At 36.5% G+C, this 24,804-nt stretch overlaps 1 protein-coding gene across 7 annotated transcripts in view; it reads right to left on the bottom strand.

Annotated features, from left to right (window-relative positions):
* Positions 1-214: 214 nt before the first annotated feature.
* LOC136882126 (RNA-binding protein 24-A) overlaps positions 215-24,804 on the bottom strand; it is a 410,943-nt gene continuing 386,353 nt past the window's right edge. For all 7 annotated transcript variants that reach the window (XM_067154649.2, XM_067154651.2, XM_067154652.2 and 4 more), the window contains one exon: positions 215-11,870. In XM_067154649.2, the coding sequence (XP_067010750.1) occupies positions 11,713-11,870 (158 nt within the window). In that variant the 3' untranslated portion in view covers positions 215-11,712. The remainder of the gene's footprint in view (positions 11,871-24,804) is intronic.

The following is a 24,804-nucleotide window of genomic DNA, read 5'->3' as shown; positions in this document are numbered from 1 at the left end:
GAAGGTGTTCAAATACGTCACCTCGTGTCGGTAGATTTACTGGCACGTAAAAGAACTATTGCAGGACTAAATTCCAGCACTTCGACGTCTCCAAAAACAAAACAAAAATGATGTAACTTTACCTGTGTGGCCATATACAGCGCCACATCTGGTGTAAACTACTCTTGAGAAGGATGGAATTTATTTCCAGGAAAACCAAGAAGTACACAATAAATAATTTCAGGATACAAGAAAACTTATATTTTCTCTTTAATGATGTTTATCGTATTATTTTGTGCCCAAGAATGAACGGTAAATACACGTATAAACATTTAACATCTCTGAACGATGTTCAAATTTCTAATGATAGCCTATATATAATATATATACCCATTTATAATTATAATATTTGTAATACAATAATTTGGAAACAGAGTTAGATGTTTTAAATCTTTTGTCAAGCTGATTTCATATCGTGTGTTTGCAATTAAGTAGTTACTAGACAACAACTGTATATTGCACAAGTTTTTCAGTCCTCCTTCGTCCCCTCGTTATTAAAAAAAAAGAGAGAAGACCTGTGGCCATTTTCGAGATGAGCAAGTGAGCATCAGAACTCACCGAAATTTATTCTTAACATTACATTGCTATTTACTTACTAATGATCTTGTATATGATCAGGGTGTAGCACTGAGCAGTTCAAGTGAAGCCAATCTTATATTAAAAACCTGGGGAAATAAATCCACAGAGTTCAGCCTGATTCTCTACAATGGAATTCGGTAGGAAATCTCAGTTCTACGAGGGGCGTTCAAAATATAACGCAACACATTTTATTTCTCGGCCAATTTCAATGTAAAATAATTAGAATTTTGTTTGGGATATCTTTGAATATTCTCGCTTCGTCTCGTAGAGTTTCATTAATTTCCGATAGGTGGCAGCGCTATAACTAGCCTTCAAAATGGCGTCTGTAACGGAGGTACGCACGAAACAGAGCAGTTATTGAGTTTCCTTTGGCGGACAACCAGGGCATCACAGATATTCATCCACCCTACAGCTCGGATCTCGCGCCTTCTGACTTCTATCTGCTTGGCCCAATGAAGGATGCACTGCGCGGGAAGCACTACGTGGATGATGGGGAAGTTATCGATGCAGCACGACGTTGGCTCCGACATCGGCCAGTCGAGTGGTACCATGCAGGCATACAGACCCGCACATTACGGTGACATTAAACGGAGATTATAGGTTCTTTCCAACACAGTCCCTGTACCAGTACATGGTCTCCTTGCTCATGCGCAGTACGAAAAATCCTTTCCAACACTGTCAAAATTGCGTTCATGTATTCGTCCGTGAACTGCAGTCAGGCGTTCCAAGTAAATCTTCGCATGGATCCCTGGCGGTCGGAACTAGTCCGCAGTCTGGTCTTACGCCGACGAACGCTGATTTCTTTGGAGTTCCTTAATCAGCTGTTTTTACGCACATTGCGCGCTCTTCTCCAATTAATAAATTAATTTTACTGAGGTTAGGATGGATAGTGACGACAATTTTTTACACTCTTCATCCAGTGAAGAAGAGGAGGTACTATTTTTTGCAAAAATAAAAAGAAATGAAAATTATTTAGGTGACGGTAATTAAACATCTTTCTTTAGTTATATATGTATTGTGTTATGTTAGGCCTATAGTTTATGGAGGCACAAAAGGTATTAGGTGAAACAAAATATAATTGAAAAACGAAGTATTTTTCAGTATAATGAAAATGGGTTTTTCGAGCATTTCCGCATTAGCCGAGGAGTTGCTCAAGATATTACAAATCTATATGAAACAAGTGAGCATCATAAAAGACATTACGGGCAATATGGAAAAATATCGGCATTACACCAAGTTAGTACAGTAATTGCGTTACTCCTATTCCTTGGAGTTCATGAACGAGAATCCATTCGAACACAACCCAATCGTGTATCAATCCCGGAACCGATACGAAGTCAGCGCATGCGTATAGAGCGGCATATATAGATGCGTCCATGTACCGACAGCAAACTGCGTGTTGGAAAGAACCTTATGTTGAACAATAGGGCATTATAGCGAAAGGATTGGGGAATAACATGGTGTATTTGAATCCTACATTAAAACCAATCTGCTTTTAGAAAACAAACGTGTTGCGGTATATATTGAACTTTTTTCGTACACCGTATTTAAATTCGGGGAGACTAGGTGATAAAGTGGCTTCCCTCAATACTGTCAGCTATGGTGCATCCTGATCATCGCACAGATCAACATCATCTATCCACAGAAAAAGACGAGACATATGTTTTCATTTTATCTGCTTTATCTAGTAAACTTATTCACGGTAGTGTGCCAAACAGCATAGAATTTATAACAGGAAAAAAAAAGTTACAATGAATAATTCTTTGTAACCTATGCACCATTGGTTTGCTTACAAGGTTTCCACATAACCAGTACAGATTGTAATGCAATGGTTATCAACAATGTGCTTAATGTTTGAGAAATAAGTTAAATTTTGAGCTTCATTCTTTTACATATATATTCATTAATAAATTATAGCTTAAAAATAAAGTTGTGATAAATATAGCGATGCGTCTACGTTCTCTTTTTCTATATTGCCTCTAGCGGCTTTCCATCCTTTCTACAACTTACATAATAGGAAGCTCATATACCCAATATATGCACATATTTTAATGCTTAACATCTCTGAAATAGAAATTTGGAACACAGCAATATATCCAGGCCCTCTCTTTATATATTTACGCTAGCTTATGTTTGGAGCCTTTTGTGAGGTTACTACAAAACAAAAATGGAATACTTGACTTGTAAGAAGTTAAACTAAGAACCAAATAAATAGATATTGCATCAAAACATTAAAATAGTTAAAGTAATAAGCTAGCTCAATACAAATTGTTACGCTTTTTATCTTTACTGTAATAATTGAGATTTGATTATTCTGATTTATTCTACTCATAGCGTCTGTTAAACAGTTTTTGACTTCAATAAGTTTTGAAGGGATATGCTTAAGGATGGATTTAGATAGTTTATCAAATAAATCAAGATGATGTTGAGTAGTACACAATAATAATAATCGTCTTTATTAATTTTAAGCCGAAGCATGAAAGATATCTACGAAAGACAAAATATTCAGAAATGTGGTTGATAAGATGAGAGAACTACCCATTAGCCCTTCTGATACTTCTCTCAACGTGGTGCGAAAGAAAACAGCGTACAGGAGTGTGAGGATAAGACTCCCATTTAAGAGATAAAAGGAAAGTCTTGGTTTATGATGAGAGCCATAACTTTCAATATTTACTGTTATTTATTTGATATTTATAATTTTAAATAAAATTTTATTAGCTCAAAAAGACAGAGGAAGAGTGCAAAATTAATATTTTCTGATCAAATTTATATAAGTTAAATATTATTTTTGAATTGTTGAGGTGAAGAAAAAAGTTTATATTAAATTAATCATATGTTGAAGTGAGCAGAAAAGCGTTGACAATTCATGAGTATCTTCTTTACAGTGCTAAACTGTTAATTTCAGTTAAAGGACAAATTCCATTCAACTATTGCCAAGACATTGTTAAGAAGGTCAGTTAGTCCTGAGGCATCATCTTTATGCACAGTAATACATACATTGGTGTTTCTAATAATAAAAATGTGTAGTATGATAACATAGCAAATCTCCCTTGTACCATATCAAGCCATCTGAAATTTAACACAAATCGTTAATTCTGGGATGAAAGTTTTATGCATAAAATGTGTTAAGCATCCTGTACGTTCATATTTTTATCGTATTTGGTACTACAAAGCACGTAGATGAATTTGGGATACTGGGCAATGAGGACATATAAATAATGCTGGACATTTATTTATGATGGGCAGGGGAAGAGTGCAAAATTAATATTTTCTGATCAAATTTATATAAGTTAATTATTTTTGAATTGTTGAGGTGAAGAAAAAAGTTTATATTAAATTAATCATATGCTGAAGTGAGCAGAAAAGCGTTAAGGATGGATTTAGATAGTTTATCAAATAAATCAAGATGATGTTGAGTAGTACATAATAATAATCGTCTTTATTAATTTTAAGCCGAAGCATGAAAGATATCTACGAAAGACAAAATATTCAGAAATGTGGTTGATAAGATGAGAGAACTACCCATTAGCCCTTCTGATACTTCTCTCAACGTGGTGCGAAAGAAAACGGCGTACAGGAGCGTAAGGATAGGCCTCCCATGTAAAAGATAAAAGGCAATGGTTTATGATGAGAGAGCCATATCTTTCAATATTTACTGTTATTTATTTATTTATTTGATATTTATAATTTTAAATACAATTTATTTATGATGGGCATTTTTATACCTGTTTCATAAAGACATTGGTTCATTCCTTTAGCACTGGCATTAAATTTTTACAGCAGAATAAAATTGGACATTACTGTAAAGAAGATTTTGTACTGATTCCTTTGACCATTCTTTAATTCATTTAATCTTCTTTACTGGAAGAAATTAAAGTTTCATCTTGCTTAAGCCACGCTCTATAGTAATTCAGAATAAGATTGCCATCTCCGTGCATCTTTCTCGTACGTGAAATAAACTTAAATCGCTGCATAATTATACTAGAATACATAAGCATTTTTTAATCTTACAGTAGTATGTATCTACAGGATGATATATTCATACAACAACATAAAACAACTGGTATATTCTACATGAAGTACTTAGCTGCCCTTCTCAATGAGGGACGGATAATTCAACAATAAAGAAAGATAATATGTACATAGATATTTAACTTGGCAGGTTCAATCATAATATGTACAATCCTGCTAGTTAAATGTGTTTAGGACTAATTTGAATGGCATTTTAGAAAGAGGAACAAGAATAATATATACACAATAAAGAAAGAATTTTCTATGAAACCTATTTTGTTTCGTACCCATACTGTTTGGCACACTTACTATAACTATCTGATATGCTTCTATGTTAGTTATATATATTTCCCTATTGAGCTAAAATGTTTATTTTAAGCATAGATATAGAATGTTATTACTATGTATATATATATAAAATGAATTACATAATAGAATTAATTTGCGCTAGTATAACTTGTATCAGCAGTAAAAGCAAATACTATGTATTTGCCAATAATATACTATATCTTAAAAAGTAAAAAAGAATAATAAACTTATTTGTTTGTTTGTAGATGTATTAGTATAGAATCTATTTACATTGTGCAGATATATAAATATATTTTTCTAGCACGATCTAATGTACAGTACATTATATTAATAAACCACGGCAGAGAGAAAAAAGCACTATTGAAGTTTCTCCTCTCATTTTGTTAGAGGGATGAATTTCTTCCAAAACTTCATCTAAAGTGCTTCTGTTGCACTCTTAACTATAGATTATGAAAATTCCAGAATTTTGGAATGACATAATACTTTCTTATGATTATTATTACATACATTAATAGTTCTATTACAGTTATGTATTTTGGGCAGGAATATATTATGTGCTTCAGTTTTATCTAGCTATAAACTACTAAATATTTATTATAAACATTGATGAGGAAGGACAATATGGAGAATAATGTTGTATAACATATAAATATATTAATAGTAACTTGAAGATAACATTGAACTTAGCTTCTTTACTATAAAGGAAATTTCTTCCCTTTCTGCTCCCTCCATTTTTTCTGTAAGTACATCAAGCCACTCACCACCAGACTAGATTATATGGTATTTTATATTCAAATACTTTTAACATTCTCCAACAACATCCATCTACATAAAATAGTCCTTTCGGTCACTTAATTCCTTCTCATTCATATAATAATTACATTGAATTTTAACAAGTCCTACCACTCAATTCATTCCACATTGCTTGCTTTTTTTTTCCCTCTCACACGAAACTCATTGCATTTGATGATTATTCCATATTCTACCAGAGAATATATATATTACTCATGTATAAATCATATAACTCTTTATACAAATATAACAAAAAATCATCACTCATCATATATAAGTTTCTTTCATTGCAAGACTTGGCTGTAAGTGGCTTCCTCTGTCTTGACTAAAACATATAATCAACTATACTTTCACAACATTTCTATTGAAAGATTCCATTCTTTCACAATGATGGTAACTTGTAGAAGATACCATACAAATTGTCTTATCCATTCACACTTCAGTGCGTCATTATTATTTATATACATTGGCATTAAAAAAAAAAAGAATAGCAGAATTATAAAACTTTTTACTGTTTATTTATTCTAAAAAAATGTTTTAAGGCCTTAATGGTGACTACCAATTCCCTTTAAAAACATTCTAAACTGTTTCTTTATCTACAGTAATAGTGTTATGAACTAGTAAATCTACATTCACTTTCTATGACATGCCTTTTTGTTAAGTGATTGGTTAGTCTCAGTGTTAATAAGGCCTTCTCATTCATTACGATTCCTCTCACGGCACAGCAAATCTTTCTTTGGTATTGAGGATGTAACCGATACATGTAAAACAAATGAGAACTTTTTTTTTCAAATAGTACCAAATCTATACAAATGGTAACAGTTTCCAGTATTGCATTAACACTCTAAAATTTGTCTTCTATGCAATAAATTTCATTCTTAAATTTAATCTTGTAACTAAGCTTTAATGCTGAATAGATACAAAATCTCACCTAGTCTGTGTATAGCTTGATATCATATCTTACTGGTTCTGCAGAGGATTTTTTTTTGAAGTAACACCGGAAGTGATTATGTGGATAAAAAATTTGGACATTAAAATATAAAAGTGAAGTCCTGATGCTGTCACCAACTTGTATATTTGTATATTTTGTATTATGTTTGTATATTTTGATTTGTCATGTACACATCATATGCTAATAATAATAATAATAATAATAATAATAATAATATCTTCTTAGTCAGTGAAGAGCAGGCTCCTACATTAAAGTATACTAAATTATACTGGAACTTTTAAGTGACTGAAAGCTTAAATGATATTTCACAAACCAATATGTTTGAGTCAAAAATATCACAATTCACTGCATGCCACAGATTTGCACTAAGGCTGATTTAATATCTTTTAATAATTTTCTTGGAAAACCACAAAACATATCAAGATTGTTGTTACAATTTTGCAGAATTTTTCTAATAATCATTTCTCACAACTTTCATATTCACAAGAATAAGGTGCATTTTCTAAAAAAAACTACTGCATCAGTACTTTTGCTAGATAGACAGCATGGAATGAAAAGTCAGGTTGTATGTTTCACTAAGAGGAAAAATCCTCCCAGTTTTAATTACTGTATTGATGGGGTGAAAGTAACTCATGGGGATAGCTGTAAGTATTTAGGTGTTAATATAAGGAAAGACCTTGATAGTCCTTGTTGTTTAAAGGGGCGTAGCATCTAGGTCATCGGCCAAGGAAAGATTTTCATTGGGATAATCATATTAACGAGATTGTGGTTACAGATCTCTTCATATCGTTAAGGGAGTATGGTTAAGGTGAGGGCGTCTAAGTCTCTGGTAAGACCCTACTTGCAGTACGGTTCCATTGTATGGGGCACAAGCCGGGATTGCTTGATATGAAAACTGGAAGAGATCAAAAGGAAAGCAGTACGATTTGTTCTGGGTGATTTCCGACAAAAGAGTAGTGTTACGAAAACGTTGCAAACTTTGCGCTGGGAAGACTTGGGAGTTATAAGATGTGCTGCACGCCTAAATGAGATGTTCCGAGCTGTCAGCGGAGAAATGGCATTAGTACACGAATAAACCTGAGCGGATATTTTAACGGTACGAAATATCAGAATATGAAGATTAAGTTGGAATTCAAGAGAACAAATTGGGGCAAATGTTAATTAACAGAAAGAGAAAATAGGGAATGAAATAATTTATCAAGGGAAACAAAGTTCATTGAAATCAAGGACTAGGTAGACAATTGATAGGGAATCTGCCACATGAGACGACAGCCCTATATGCAGATCAACGACGATCGACGGATTGATTGGAATTATTAGATTATGATGTTATTTTGATGTGCATTAATCTGATGAACAGTATTAGCTGCGCTGCTCACAAAACTTGAGAAAAATAGTAACTTGGAATTCTCTTATTATGACGTTTCTGAAATTTTTAAAAGTAAAACTCAAAACACTAGACCAAGAAGATTATTTTGTTGGGTGTAATATGTGCATTCTTCTTTGCGTGTGCCTAACTTGAAATTCCCCCACTTCAGGTTCGACACTGTTGAAGCCCTGAAGTTGGTTTTCCATGGGTTCCCATTTTCACAACAGACAAAGGCTCGGCCTGTATTTGAATTATGGCCTCCTTCCCAATCCTAGCGCATCGTCGCCGTAAAACCTCTCTCATCAGAAGCAATGTGATATAAAGGTGAGTTAGTGCTACCTCAAGAATTTGATAAATAACAATTTCCTACGTTAATAAATGTTTCATTTTTAATGTATGTTCTGTAAAGAATACATTGTAGTTAAGTTTCTCGTTAAGAGAAGTAAAATTAATTTCCTAGTGCTTGCAAAAATAATTTATCAATTCTAGTATTATTTGTCAAATATATCCTCATTTTTATCCAACACAAATACTTTATAGAACAAATATTTGTGGTGCAAAATATCTATATTGTTCCACATATTTTATTTCTTCCTGTGAAATTATACATCTGGTACCATATGAAAAAAAAAAATCTCAAATACCAGGCGAATTATTTCGTGAAACGTACTTGAAACAAAGATACGAGTCTTTTAAAATTATGCGTTGTGTTCAAAATAGAAATATCAAAATTATTTCCCTTAATACGACAATATTTTCACGTTAAGTAAGGATAAACGGTGTCTCTGATAGCTAAATTTCTCTTATCTTTTAGGCACTTCAGACGGATTAAGACCATACGTCAGCTGAAACGGCTTAAAGGAATAAACGAGTTCTGTTCTTTTGTGTTTTAACGTGTATCGATTGATTCCTTTCCGCTTTGACTTCATCAAAAGCATTACCACTTAAAGTCATTAAGTACCTAGCACTTTAACCTTAAGGAAAGTAATTTTAATCATGAAGGGCATATGTCACAACTTCCCCCTTTTTCATTCGAGTTTACGCTAAATTACAGTAATAGAATACTTTTTTTTCCCCCCTATTGGTTGAGTAATCTATAAAACTCGCCTTCGCGTGAGTAACTTGCATAAGGCCATATTTCTTTGAACTACAATCAATAGTTATCAGAATCCTGCGTTCTAACAATACTGATCAGTGACTCGCAACTGCTACAATATAATTATACAGCATGGCTATGTTTTGATCTAGTTCGTAGATATTTAGTTAAAATAATATTAATTTATTTATTTCTATAGGAAAATGTTTCCTGAAGGGGTAAAATTCGTATAAAATATGCATTAAAATGTATTTCAGTTAAAAATTTGAATATAGTTATACTTTGATTTGGTGGGACGGATGCAATGATACAAATTTAATGATTGTATATTATTAAACATTATGTTATAGCTTTGTATTTTTGTAATACTGTATGATTCATGTAGTAGTTTCAGTTACATAATATATTACCGTCAACAAAGCCCTGGTCAGAAAATGTTTAAGCCACATTTTATTCATGATCACATATGTGATTCTAAGTTCTCTTTGCGACAGTGAAAAAAAAAGTATAAATGTAATATATATTGCCTTTGTTAAGAATTAATCTTCCGATCATTCATTCGTTTCTTGGTCCTACAAAAAAACATTACAGCTCTACTCAGACTGGTCTTATAAATTGCTCCGTTGCTATAGTCTATTAATTGTAGCAAAATAAAGAATACAATGAGAACATAGCCTATATACAAAGCCTGTTCAGAAAAAAATACCAAACTTTGAAAACTCTGCGCAAACGCGAAGTCTTAGCGGTTTCCGGTATTTGGCAGCGTATAGTGGGATCCTTCTTGAGTGACTAGTCTTTTCCCGCGCACTTCTAAAACAATTATTGCTCTGTAGCTGGTAGTTTGCGAGTGTGTTGGGTATATAATGCGATTGTCGAGATGTCATCAGAATATCTGAATATTACGAGCAGTGTGCCAACATTTTCTTCTGCTTGAAACTACGTTTCCGGAGACGTACCTGACGATGAAGATAGTTTATGGTGATTAGCCGAAACCGAAGAAAGCGTGTCAGTCCAAGTCTTAACGTGAAAGTGTTGTTGAATGTTTTTTTTTTTATTCAGTACTGCTGTGCACTGTGACATGATGGTGTGAACCGCTGGTATTATCTCGAAGTCTTGAGACGTTTGAGAGAAAATGTCAGACCAGATTTGTGTAGAAACAACGCCTGGACAACGCGCCAGCTCACGCATCGCTGTTGGTTCATGAATTTTGACGAACATTAAGACGGCTTTTGCTTTCTCAACCAGCTTACTCACTTAGCCTAGCCCCGGCTGGCGAGTTTTGTTGTTCCACAAACTGATATTCACCCTGAAATGACGATTATTTCTGTCAGCTGAAGAGATCAAATTAAATCAAATTAAAATCGCAGGCTGAACTTTGTGCAGTACTCCAAATTGTCAACCAAGCCTGCTTTGAAGGAGACTAAACTACCTGCAGGCAAGCACCCCCCCCCCCTCCGCAATAGTTATTTTCGAAGTTTGGTTATTTTATGAACAGGACTTGAAACTAAATATGTCTTCTTAAAATGATATAAGTTTTGGCCAATAATTTACTTTTATAAAATTCTACATAAAAAATGAAATTATGCGATCAAGTAATCTTGATTAATATATTCTTATAAGAACCATTATGAGTATTTTACAAAATAGTCTGCCTTTTCATTATAAAAATACATACCGATTAGCTTGTGTCTTGAAATTTCAAGACAATCTTTCTGTAAATTCTACCTGGATATCCTGAAGACTCGCTGAAAATGGCTTATTATAATGCTCTCTAGAATCCATCAAAACAGACTTTCGAATACAGAGAACTTCCAAAATATCCAAATAATGTTTTTGTACCATTATGAAGGCAATATAGGCAAAATATTAATAATACAGTACTTTTAAAATTTGTTTTCCAGAGTATTTTGTGCTATTCAGAAACATTATACACTCAATGGACGGAAGAGAGGCCCGTTTTAATGTATACGATATACCAATGACGCCTTCTATAGCGCTACTTCAAAACAAGGCAAAAGTTTGATTGGTGATCGCTGTAAATAGAAAAATATAAGATGGCCATGACATAATTTACCTTCACAAACAGGCGCGGCCATATTGGTTGGCCCCCTAAAGCGTTTGCTTGTCTCTTTTCGTTGCTTTCCGAAAGGAGCATTGGTGGTGTATCAGACTTTGTTGCGTGATTTGAAAGGCCCGCAATGCACAACTTTCAGTGCTTTTTTTTTTTTTTTATAAACATGTCCATCTTACAAAGGTATTTTAATTACGTAAGAAACGCCTCTGCTTAAAATATTCAGTAAATCATACAGCAGCTACTAATTTTTTAGCATTGCACAATACCTCAAGTGGTTCCTTATAGCTCTTCATGTAAGCTATCCACTTGTTCTACATTCACCGCTCTCTGAAGCAGTGTTTATAATAAAAGTTTGTAAGCTGTTGAGCGACAATACCAATGTGACTAGGCTAGTTTTCAATTTCTGGTAGAATTTCTCCCTAAGTTTCACGTCTCATAATAACGTAGTAATTATTGTTAGTCAACACATCCACTAAGAGTTGGGCCGCATGTTACTGTAAGCGGGCTTCTTGTAGCGTCGCTTGCGCTGTCGCCGGGTATGGTGACAATCCTGGGAAGGCACCCGCTGCCGCAGCGGCAGCTGCTGTTGGCAATCCTGCTGTTTGTGGAAGAGTGGCGTAAGTGTAAGGTGTCATATAACCCGCAGCTCCTGAAAGGAAGAAAAAAAAATACAATTAGATTTATTACTACAAACACATTAAAATTGGGAGGTATTCCGCTGACAATACTTGAAGTACACTCATGTCCAGATCTTCCAGATCAGCGGAAAATCGTGGGGCACGGCGATGTGTGCACTGAGAGGTGCCCTGTCTGCTCGGCGACCCGCCAGGTGGATTCCCCTCACAAAAAGGCACCGCGTGGCTCGTCGAGATTGGATCCAGGAAAAATAAGGTAGTGCCCTGATCACGGATGAGTCACGGTTTAGCCTGGAGAGTGACTCACCGTCTGATCATCTGGCGTTCCCCTGGGACACTTTACAACCCTGCCAATACTGTGAGAATAGGCCGATATGTCTCGCGCCAGTATTCTCGTCTGGGATGGCATCATGTTAGGAACACGTACCCCACTGCATGTGTTTACTAGGGTACTGTGACGGGTGCTGTCTGCAGGGATGACTTCCTGCAATAGTTTGCGGCTTTTTTGTGGTGCATATGGATGGACCTGGGTTCCATGTGGTGGACGATAATGCCCACCCACAGGGCTGGCCTGGTGGACGAGTTGTCTGCAACATGAGAACGTTACACGTCTAGAGTGGCCAGCTCGCTCTCCGGACTTAAATCCGATTGAACATGCATGGGACGCTCTATGCCGAAGGATTGCAGCCCTAATTACTGCCACCACGGACCATTGTTGACCTCCAAAAAGCGCTTGTCAGCAGTGGGATGCGTTACCGCAGGCCATGTTGGACGGCCTGATCCAGAGTACGGGGAGGCGTTGTGCATCCTGTATTGCTATGCGAGGTCATCACACCCCGTGTTGACGTTTTCTAAGCCACTGGAGGAGGAACACCTGACACGGTCAGTGACGCCCACTGTCTTCGTCCGGTTTTCCTGTATACCTTGCATCAGAATCACTGTTTCACCTGTCACATTGTTGACAAGCGCATCTCTTAATGAACACATCGCTGTGTCCGAAACCGACAGTACACAGTTTGACGGGAGATGTGTGAGCCAAAGGCTGCTGCTAGGACGTCTTCGGGATTTTAAGGCAAGATAACGATTTTAACGCTGGTTTGTAGCACGTGGTCGAACCGTTCAATGTTTCCTCCCTTGAAATCACACTACGGACGACGTTCATCTCCTGACAAACGTGGCGCAGACTGTGGTCGGTTTCTAATCTGTCGATGATCCGATCGCGCGTAATGTCATCCAAATGCGTTCTCTGCGTTATCCTGCTTCCCTACGACTAGAATACAGTGTGCCAGACGCACACAACACGCAGTTAGAACCGCTGTACCCAAGACCTCTGCCCACGCGGTCTGTTTCAGGCACAGTAATCTAGCTCGTACTGAGCTGCCAGGTTTGTCACGTGTTTTCTTGTTGTCCAGCCACAGTTTAGTCGGCACATCATCGCCATGACGCAATGATTTCTCGTGGATCTCGAAGGTCCCTTAACTTATGGACATGAGTGTAGTATGACACGAAATAAAATTAGAACACAACAACAACAACAACAACAGCAACAACAACAACACAACAAACAATTTCCATATCGATATGAGACATTTCACGATAACAAAGAAAAGGAAGTGCATTAAAACAAGAAAAAAAAAAAAACCTGACAAACACGACATACACGAGTTTACTGGGTCTCTCACCTAAGAGTCGTCAGGCGCGTTTTCTCTGGTGTTTCGACATACATTTTCAATTTCGTTTTTGTAATATGTAAGTAGAGTCAGCCCAAATAAAGACTGCTCATCAACAGAAGCACCTGTTTTTCGTGAAGCGCGAATTTTTTACAAATTTGGCTCAAAACGCGAAACCTTTAGGCCTAAGCACAATCGGGAAATAATTGACGAAATGATGTGGAGTCACTCTTCGATTCAAGAGGCATAATGAAAGGTGGTATTTCGTCTAATATAGCTCAAACCAAACCCCATGGCGTAACAGCCCCGAAGGGCCTTGGCCTACCAAGCGACCGCTGCTCAGGACGAAGGCCTGCATATTATGAGGTGTCGTGTGGTCAGCACGACGAATCCTCACAGCCGTTATTCTTGGCTCTCTAGACCGAGGCCGCCATCTCACCGTCAGATATCTCCTCAATTGTAATCACGTAGGCTGAGTGGACCTCGAGCCAGCCCTCAGGACCAGGTAAAAATCCCTGACCTGGCCGGGAATCGAACCCGTAGCCCCCGGGTATGAGGGAAGCACGCTACCCCTACACCGCGGGGCCGGCGCTCTAATATAGCTAATTCCCAAATTTACAGATTTACACATCTAACCCAGTTGGCAGTTCAGGTAGAACAGGTATAAAGATATTGATGTGAATGCCATCAGGGCTGTAGTCCCAACATTTTTACAGGATATACTCTAATGTTTGGCCATGACTAATCCCGATTTTCATATCGCCACTGTCCGTAAAATTAGTGTTCGGCGCTTCATATATGATACAACTGATTATTCCGCAATATGGCGGCTTACTCTTCTTAGTAACATTATCTTAGTTTTCAGGTTTTCTTTTTTTGACTCAAAACTATCCATTTTCAACCAAGGATCCATCTTTCTTCTTAGTAAACAGCGTGTTGTTGGTTTCCATTCGCAAAAGGACTGTTACTAAACGTTAAGGACTCTACCGGGCAGTGTTGCAACCTCAGGGAATAATTTGCATTCTGATGGAAAGAGGTTAGATCGATCCACAGCCACAAAACGGATCAATATACCTGTGTTTTATGATGTCATGCTATATCTATATATATAAAATAAGAGTTTTGTCTGTACATTAAAAAAGAACGTAATTTCTATATAATTCGTGTCCGAAGTAACAAGGAACTGTACTTTTTAATTTTCCGCCATCTCTGTCTGTCTGCTCTGAATGTACAATGACTCGCATCATTATTCGGACAGACATGATTCCTTACATTTTCCTTTGTATTAGTGGTTTCAATAATAATAATAATAATAATAATAATAATAATAATAATAATAATAATAATAATAACGCACAGATATACATTAGATACAAGTTTCTGTAAGGAATACAAAACTAAACGTCCAACATTCTTCTAATGAACACTGTCATTGAAAATATAATACTTAAAAAACAAAATATTCGGACACTTTGTGTTTTACTTATGGTGAGATTTCCTTCCATTTTAATTACTTCCCTGAGTCGTCTTGGGATGCTCTCCACTAATTTCCGGGCGTAATCGGGAGATATCTTCTGCCACTCTTCTTGAAGTCGGTTTTTTAGTTGTTCTCTAGATGTGATTGTTGTTTTCCGTATTTCTTTATCAAGTTTGTCCCAAAGATTCTCAATCATATTCAAGTCTGGTGATTGAGGGGGAGGATGACACACCTTTGGGCAATTAAACAATAACCACATCTTTATATTCCAGGCCGTACTCCTTTGGGTCGTTATCTCGATAAAACTGAAAATGTTCACCAATCCCCATCTTTTCGACACTCTTTTTCATATTATCCCTCCGTATTCTAAGGTACTGAAAGTGGTCCATTTTACCCTCAGTAAAAACCAATTCATTAACTCCATTCGCCGACATGCGCCCCCACGCCATTACATGTCCACCGCCATGCTTCACAGTTGCATTCAGATTTTTCTCCTGGAGCTCAGTATTAGGACGCCGCCAAACTGTTATCCTCCCATCAGACTGAAATATGTTAAATTTACTCTCATCAGCAAATATAACATCATTCCATCACTCATTGCCCTCTCTAACACGCTCTTTGGCAAACAGCATTCTCTTTCTTCGATTTACCTGATTTATGAAGAGTTTCCTTCTTGCAATACGGCCGTGAAAGTTACCTCTTCTGAGCACTCTCCGTATTGTTATGGGATGCACTTTCTTTCCGGTGTCTGCGGCAAGCTCCGTAGCGAGTTTTGGAGCACTTAACTTGGGCTCCTTTTTCGTCCCAACGCGCACCTTACATCGCAAACAAGGTATGGGGAGGGGGGGTGTCCTCCCAATGGTGTTCCTCGGATTATGCTAAGATACATGCAATTTAATATAATCTTACTCTCTGCGTGTGCAGCAATTTACGTAGAAATCCGTATACAATGTGGAATACCGTATCGAAGCACGAGTTCATTTGCTAGTTGTTAATAAGAGTGGCTTCAGCCAGGCGTCAGTTCGTCTTGTGTGTAGTGTATTTTCTTTTGTTATTCTGGACGTGGAAAAGAGAACTGTTAAAATCTTACTAGCTAACAATACACAAATGTGACTTACACTTACACTTACATTTTTGTTCATAATCCAAAACAGATATTTCATTAATATTTTGAATTAAACAAAATCAAACCAAAACCATTATTTAAAAAGATGCTTCATATAACGCAGAATGGTGCTATGATGATCTACTGAAAATATAATATGTACTGTACGCGAAACTTTGAGTGCTACTTCGGCTCCCTAGTGCTGAATCGCTAGACTTCGGTTATCTTCGTATTGGCAACCTCTGATACAAAAAATATGAAACCATTATGCATCGCCGTGAGACATCTGGCGGTATATTGCAACACTCTAAATAATTTTGATATTTACACAGCAAAGTCAAAATACAGGTTAAGCTTGAACATAAGTGAGGAAAATCAAGGTCCATCACAGGAACAAACTAGAAATTCTACACGGAAACGACGGTTTAGAAAATTAATATCGATCGATTACTATCGATTCGATTCAGATTTCATTTCCATTCAGTTGGCAGTATTACCGGGACCGAGGTAGCTCCCTCCTTACTCCTCACCCCCGTAAGAAGTATCACTAAAAGTTTCGCGGACTGTACTATATTTTGGTTTAGCTTTTATTGCTGAAACGTGAAAATAAAATTAAGGAAATTGTTGACAAAATCACTAGAAAACTGCGAAAAACATACAGAAAACTGTTTAAAAATCACGAAATTAGCAAAGTTTCACCGCAAACAGATATCTCTACTGATCAGGTACATCATGCGACACCCAGTGTCAAAAGACAACGTTGTTTGGGTTCTCACTGCAAACAGAATGTTGTTTTATGGGCCCTATCGATAAAGCAGCATCAAAAGAGTGTTTGCAATATTCCATTTAAGGATATTTAATGACGGTGACATCACAACAAGAGGAATGTTCGTATTTCCAGTAATGCCTGACTGAGTCTACTCTAGGACAGCACGGCGCACTACAAGACAGAGTGATCAGCAGGGTGCGGAGTTTTATGTACTAAAAATCCTAAAAAGTATTTGATAAAAAGTTAAAAATATTCTGCTTTAAAATGCATACAATCACACGCGTTTAAGAGGTAAATAAATATAAAGTATTGCATTAAAATATTGTATTACCAAACGTTCTTTTTAAGACAAGGGAGTACTTGCGTATGGAATATTCATTTCCAGACAAATGCTGGGTTACTTGAGAACGTTGCTCTGCATTAACCGTTTTACTACACGGTTGGTAAAATAATATTTTCCATCGGTAGTGAAAATATTTTAAAATTCCTCTACGTATTGTTGAAGACGCGATCTTGTGCTTGACTTCACTTTCGACATTGTTTTGCAGGTTAAGACACAAGTATTTACGGCGAATCACTGTTTCAGTAAAAAAATAAATAGCATTAGACACTGAAGAAAATATTTCTTCTATTCTAGAACTTCAGACAAAATCATACGACCACGGGAATGATAAACGGACCCGAACAACTAACCTTAAGAGTGACACAATCCCACTCTATCTTCTGTTGGGAATTTGGCGGAATTCTAGACTTATTATAGCGGAATTTAGTGTTTTATCCATTTTACGTTTTTTAAAATTTGTACTCCAGTCTGTCTCCGAGCTATTCCGTATTTCTTGTCAGGAGCTAGCAGTCACATGAGGAAAACATGTTATATGGATTTGATGTTATGAGATCATGGTATCATAAATTTGTAATGTGTGGGGAAAGAATACTTATCTCTTAGTTGACGAATGACGACAGATAATGAAACTTTGAGAGAGTAGCATTTATATTTATGCTATGAAGGAAGACCGTTTAATGAACTGGCCTGTTCTGTGTGTGGCCCTTGAGGTAGGGGATTCACCTAGTTTGCACCCGGCAGTTTTAGCTCGCCGGCTCGCAGGCAGGGGGTTAATCCCAGTGAAACTCACAGATCAGATGAGTGCAGACATTTACTTTTATTATTATTATTATTATTATTATTATTATTATTATTATTTCCGGCTCCATGGCCTTTGGTCACAGGGGTCCCGGGTTCGATTCACGGCAGGGTCGAGAATTTTAACCATCATTGGTTAATTTCGCTGGGGCTGGGTGTATGTGTCGTCTTCATCATCATGTCATCTTCATCACGACGCGCAGGTCGCCTACGGGAGTCAAATCAAAAGACCTGTACCTGGCGAGCTGAACATGTTCTCGGACACTCCCGGCACTAAAAGTCATACGCCATTTCATTTGGGAGGAACTTGATTACATATTAGCGAAGATCCCTGATGAGCATATAAAAATCTTACTTGGAGATTTCAATGCTAAAATAGGCAGAGAAAAGAAGTATCGCACAGTTGTAGGAAAATGGCCAGCTCATAAATTAACGAACAAAAATGGCCAAAGATTAATTGAACTTTGTGCAGATCATAGACTCGTTTTGGAAACCACCAGATTCATGAGGCGACCACATAAACTTATGACATGGAAATGCCCTAACGTAAAATTGGGAGAGTTTCAGATTGATCATGTTGCCATGGATAAAGATTATCATAAAGAAATTTATAATGTCAGAGTCCTCCGTGGGGTAGACAATGACTCGGATCATTATATCTCAAAAATAAAAATCAAGTTAACACCAAAAAGGAAACACAAACATAATCATCTCAAAGCAAGGAGAAATTATGATCCCAGTTACTTAATAAATAATAAAATATATTTAGAGAGATCCAAAACACCTTTAAATGACAAATTAGAGACAATGATCAACAAACTTAAAACCATAGCTGAAGAAATTGCCCCAATCAAAAGAAGAAAGAAACATGCGTGGTGGAACGAGGAATGTGACAAAGCAATTCAAGCAAGACACAAGGCATGGATAAATGATCAACAGAGGAAAACGGAAAAATCTCGAGAAGAACTAATTAATGCCAGAAGACAAACAGCTAAAGAAATTAGGACAATTAAAAGGAATTATCAAAAGGAAATGCTTAGCACTATAGAAGAAACATTCAATCAGCATAAAACAAGAGACTATTACAAAACATTCAAGCAATATCAATCTAAATTTACCCCTCCCACACTTATGTTAAGAAATAAAAATGGTAAAATGGCACACAATAATCAGGATAATGCTAACATTCTTGCAGAATACTTTAAAGAGTTACTTAATTGTGAGGATCCTGTGGAACATTTAGAATTTGATCCTAACCCAAAAAATAAAACTCCATTACAAAAGATTATACCACCAGTTTACAATGAAGTGAAAACGGCAATTAATGCACTTAAAAACTACAAAGCAGCAGGAGAGAATCAAATAGTAGCAGAAATATGGAAGAATGCTAATGATCAGACTATTCAAAACCTACATAAATACATCATTGATATTTGGAACACGGAGAAGCTTCCTGAGGAATGGAATACAGCGATAATCCACCCGCTGCACAAGAAAGGTGATCGCTCCGATCCAAATAATTATCGGGGGATATCCTTACTTGATATTACATACAAGATTTTATCCAAGATTATATACACAAGAATCCAAGAACAACTCGACCAAGAACTTGGAGAATATCAGGGAGGATTTCGACCAGGTAGAAGCTGTCCAGATCAAATCATTAGTTTAAAATGGATAATGAAGCACCAAAGAGTTCGAAGTAAGGGTCTGGTCATCACGTTTGTAGATTTTAAAAAAGCATACGACAGTATTCATCGTGACTCATTATTAAAAAGCCTTAAAGAATTTGGCTTACATCAAAAACTTGTTAACCTCATTAATATGACTTTTAAAAATACGAAGGCAAAAGTTAAATTTAGAGGTGAATTATCAGAATCATTCACTATAAGAACTGGACTTCGACAAGGAGACGGACTTTCACCATTGTTATTTAATTGTGCATTGGAGAAGGTTATGCGTGAATGGAACAAGAAATGCCAACCAACTATCAAGATCGGTAGAAATATTAAACTCAACTGCCTTGCTTTTGCGGACGATTTAGCATTACTTGCAAATACAATAGAAGAGGCTAAATTTCAAATTGAACAACTAGAAATTATAGCTAAAAAAATGGGATTACAAATTTCATTTGAAAAAACAGAAATGATGCCAACTTTTAAAGTTGATTTACCAGTTATTCAGCTGAACAGTAATAAAGAGATTAAAATTGTTCAGAAATTCAAATATCTTGGGGAAATAATAACATGGAACACAAATGAAAAAGAAGCAATAGAACACAGAACAACTAAATTTAAACAAGCACAAAGACTTACCTGGCCAACCTATAAAAAAAAATCTCTTTCGATAAACGCTAAGCTGAAACACTATAATTCCATAGTTAAACCAGAGGCAACCTATGCTAGTGAAACTTTATTCAAATTAAATGTAAAATCTACAACAGACAAATTACAGAAAACTGAGAGAAGAATTCTTAGAACAATTATTAATAAAAAACACCAAGTTGATGGACAGTGGAGATTGTTGCCTAACAACATTGTCTATCGTGAATGTGAATCAATAATATCTACAATGCGTAAAAGAAGAATTTCCTTTTTCTGTCACATATCAAGATTAGCAGACACCAGGATATTGAAACAACTATTCGATTACTTTTTGAAGAATAAAATCAATAATAATTGGTTCAAAGAAGTTCAGGACGATTTGGAAGAATTGGGTATAACTCGGCAACAAATCAAAGACAGAAAAGAGAAGAGGATTTTGAAGAACAAAAGCATAAGTCTCAAACTAAAAGCAGTTGAACGGAAACAATATACTATATCGGACACACAAAGGGCTTCCAGGTCGGAGAGGATGAAAAAGTTCTGGGAGAAGAAGAAGAAGAAGAAATTAACTCAAATGTATTGATTTCAGTGCTCCAATGTGGGCGTAAAATATGTAAATAATAAATAATAATTGCTCATTATCTGAGATCGAATTTCTTGGCGGAATTTTAGCGGATTTTTGGCAGTATTTAGCGGATCTTGAAAATATAAGTTGGTAACACCGGTGCGTAGTTCAATCTACGGCATTCCCCGTTACCTTATCTGTCCGCGATTGTCTTTCACTGACATTCTATAAACAGAATCCGATCGGGCTGATTAATACGAACGAGTTAGAATGGTAGCTAACACAGTCATGGAAGGAAACAACTTGTGCAGCAAATCAAATCACTGTCTAAAGATAACCACGTTTCCGGAGGGAAATCCATAAATAGCCACAATATTCAGAAATATGACGTTAGATAACAGCAGCATTTTATGAAACAAAAGCATGTAAAATGTTATTGAGTAGCAAATATTGCCGACTTATGTGCTTATTTTCTTAAAATATGTATTTACATTAAAATTTGTGAAAATATGTGTGTTCACGTGAAATAAGATTAGGTTTTAACATTTGAGGATGCACAATAGGAATAGTAAACTTTGTAAATTGTGTTAAAACGTATGCAAGAAAAATAATTACTCAAAAATCCACACCCTAAATCAGGAAACCTGTACTGTCCCCTTCAATAAATATTCTTGAACGGAATATCACAACAGAGTAATATGAGACTACTCTATCGATTGGGCACATAATATTACAATTTAAACAAAATTTAGTTTTCAGTGAGAACCTAAATGACGTTTTCTATTCGGGCTGATTCCACCTACACATTACAAAAAAACGAACCTGAAAATATCTTCCAAAACACCGGATAACAGGCACCTGACTTAGGTGAGATACCCTGTATAATAACTGAAAGCAATCGTACAATGATAATACTTACAATGCAATCACATATAAATTCACTCACAGAATGAGAGAAGAACTGAACCGTTTGAGCTGTGGATGTGACAATTAGAACGAAAAAGAAAACATCCGCCCAGTGAATACACTTTATTGATGTGATTATATACATAACACTTTGTGGGACTAGTTTCGACTTTAAACCTAGGTCATCTTCAGTCACATCATCTAAAATTGACAATATTCACATATTGTGTTCCTTAAAACAATTATGAAACTCACTCTTAAAATCTAATGGCCCATGTTGTATGAAAACATTACAGTTTATTCCATAAGGAACACAAATTAAAATTCAACTAACGGACCCGTGCTGCTTCTCAGCATTCGTTATAAATAGGTCAGAAAACTGATCTTGATGTGCCTGCCGTAGTCATTTTGTTTTGCCTGCCCTTTTCAATGGTTTTATGCGCATTTAATAAGAGGTGCGTGATGGTATACCGTAGTTCGTGGTCAAAATTCATCCATTCTGACGCCATCTGTTTGGGAAAAATCTATCCATATATTCGCTTTTTTTATCCTTCAGTTCTTGATGTAAAGCTTAGTACAGTGTCGTAGAAGGCGATGATATTTTTAATCGCAGTTATTCTATATAGACCCGGTCACTCCATGTGAGATTTGTGCTGGACAAAACGGAGGCGGGACAGGTTTTTCTCCGGGTACTCCGGTTTTCCCTGTCATCTTTCATTCCAGCAACACTCTCCATTATCATTTCATAGCATTTATCATTCATTAACAAATCACCTTGGGAGTGGCGACCCCATTGTAATACCAGCCTATATATGTTTCATTCATTACATCCCTGACCCGGTCAATGACAGGAAAACAGGTTGTAGGTTTTCATTTATTCTATATAGAACGGTTGTCTTGTGAGCTCTTTTTTTAAGATACATGGCCTTCTCTCTTTCTAGTGTAGCTAGGTTAACCTTCGATAGGTGTTCCCAGATAATGTCTAAGGCGTATGTCATGATGGGGTCTGTTTGTACGTAGACTATTTTTCTCTCAACAGCATGTAAGTTATTAGGAACGCTCTGCCATCTGTTGAATATATTTAGAAGCTGGGAAAGGTTAGAGAATCAAAGAGTACCTAGCAGGGAATAGTATTCTTCCCTGATCAGAACAAGTGTATACTTTCTGGCTTGACGGGTAGTAATCAAACATGGCTGCATGCAATGACGTTACTGAGGATGAAAAACATATTCGGGAATATTAATGAAAGTGTCAGTCTCTTAATAACCTGCCAAGTACAAAATAATTGGAGTGATCATTTAATGATTTGCTTTTATGGTTAATCAAAGTTGGCTGAACGTACAGACCTATCGATGTATCATGATTCACCGGGAGGTAATTCCGGAGATAATAAAACAAAAACTGAAGCAAATCGGTCCAGTAGAACGGACGGGCGAGTTTGCCAGATCTGTTTTTAGTAAACTCTTTTAATACATAAATTCTTCCGTATTAAAATGGCGTCCATTTGACGTCTCATAATATGTTACAATTGTACTGAATGTTGTGACTTATCTCGTCTGGTAAAATCTTAGTTAAACCATAGGAAATATAAGTTTTTTACAGACGGTCTGTTCATAATACGGGTCTTGTTGGAACAACTGAGGTGCCACATATAAAGCACAAACAACCAGATGTAATCGTTGTCGTAACATAAATGTTTAATACAACATGTACCATTAGATTTTAAGCGTGAGTTACATAATTTTTCTAAGGAACACAGTATGTGAATATATTTGACAATGTTAGATTATGTGGCTGAAGATGATCTAGTTTTAAGGTCGAAACTAGTCCCATAACGCGTGATGTATACAGTCCTCCAATAAAGTGTATTGATTAGGTGGATATTCCTTTTCATTCTAATTTTAATTGTTCATCAATAAGGATCGACATGAAGATTATTTCAGATGATGTGATGAAAAAGTAAAATAAACATCAATTGGAGGAAGGAAGATGTGCTGAAGAGAGTTGGAGAGGAAATAAGCATGCCAAAGATCGTGACGAATAGAAAAAGGAACTGGATAGGACACAATTAAAGACGGGAATGTTTGCTAGTGAAGGCGAGAGTTAGAGGATGTAAGCAGAACAGGAGGAGGCTTTGGCGGCGATCAAGCGGAAACCTACCGCTAGACAGAATACTAAAAATGATGACTTCTCAGAGAGACCCAATTTTTCATTGAACGATCTGTGGTAGTAAATTAATAATATCCCTGCTAATAAGTTTACATGTTTGATTAATAAAAAAAAAAGAGTTGTTGCAGAAAAGTCATAAGTGTTGCGAGCTGGCAAGAATTACTGCAGTCTTGGGGGCAAGTTGCCAACTAAATAGTCTGCTTATATAAACAACCAGCTCGTCTCTCTCATTTAACGGACCAGTTTATAATTAACTTTTGCTAATGTGTCTTGGTGACAGTCTCTTCGAAGGCAATGCACTCAGGGACACAAAGGAGTACGGCGCCAATGAACACACATGAGGCAGAACTCCGTTGATTGCTCTCTCCATCTTCAAACTACCACAGCACTATTTTTATTGGCTCCTTTCAAGAAAAGAAAAGCAGTATTTTCTCGTCCTTTCAATCAAAGCGTAATGTAACATTAGAATTCAATAACTTTCTTGAAAAATTCCAATTTCGAGGGCTAGCGTAGAGAATGTGAAATCGCCACTTCCTTTTCTTCTGTTTCTTTGGTGCCATCTCGTCGCAGAAGGTCACATCATGGAGTAATTTGTCACAATTTGCGCCTCTCCAATCAGAGTCGTCGTATTGTAGATGTCGGACCACTGTCGGAGATTCCGCGCCCAGAATGGCCTCCTCCACCCACGTTCACGGCCCCGGCCCCTTTCTACGATATGCGGCAAAACAAATGACATCCTGAAATGATTGCTCCTCTGCCATCTACGTCTCCTTAGCAACGAAGTATTTATTGTATACAGCGTACGGAAAAACTTTATTCCGT

This window comes from Anabrus simplex, chromosome 10, assembly GCF_040414725.1.
Source record: "Anabrus simplex isolate iqAnaSimp1 chromosome 10, ASM4041472v1, whole genome shotgun sequence".
Taxonomy (NCBI): Eukaryota; Metazoa; Arthropoda; class Insecta; order Orthoptera; family Tettigoniidae; genus Anabrus; species Anabrus simplex.
This window is presented reverse-complemented; position numbering and strand designations above follow the sequence as displayed.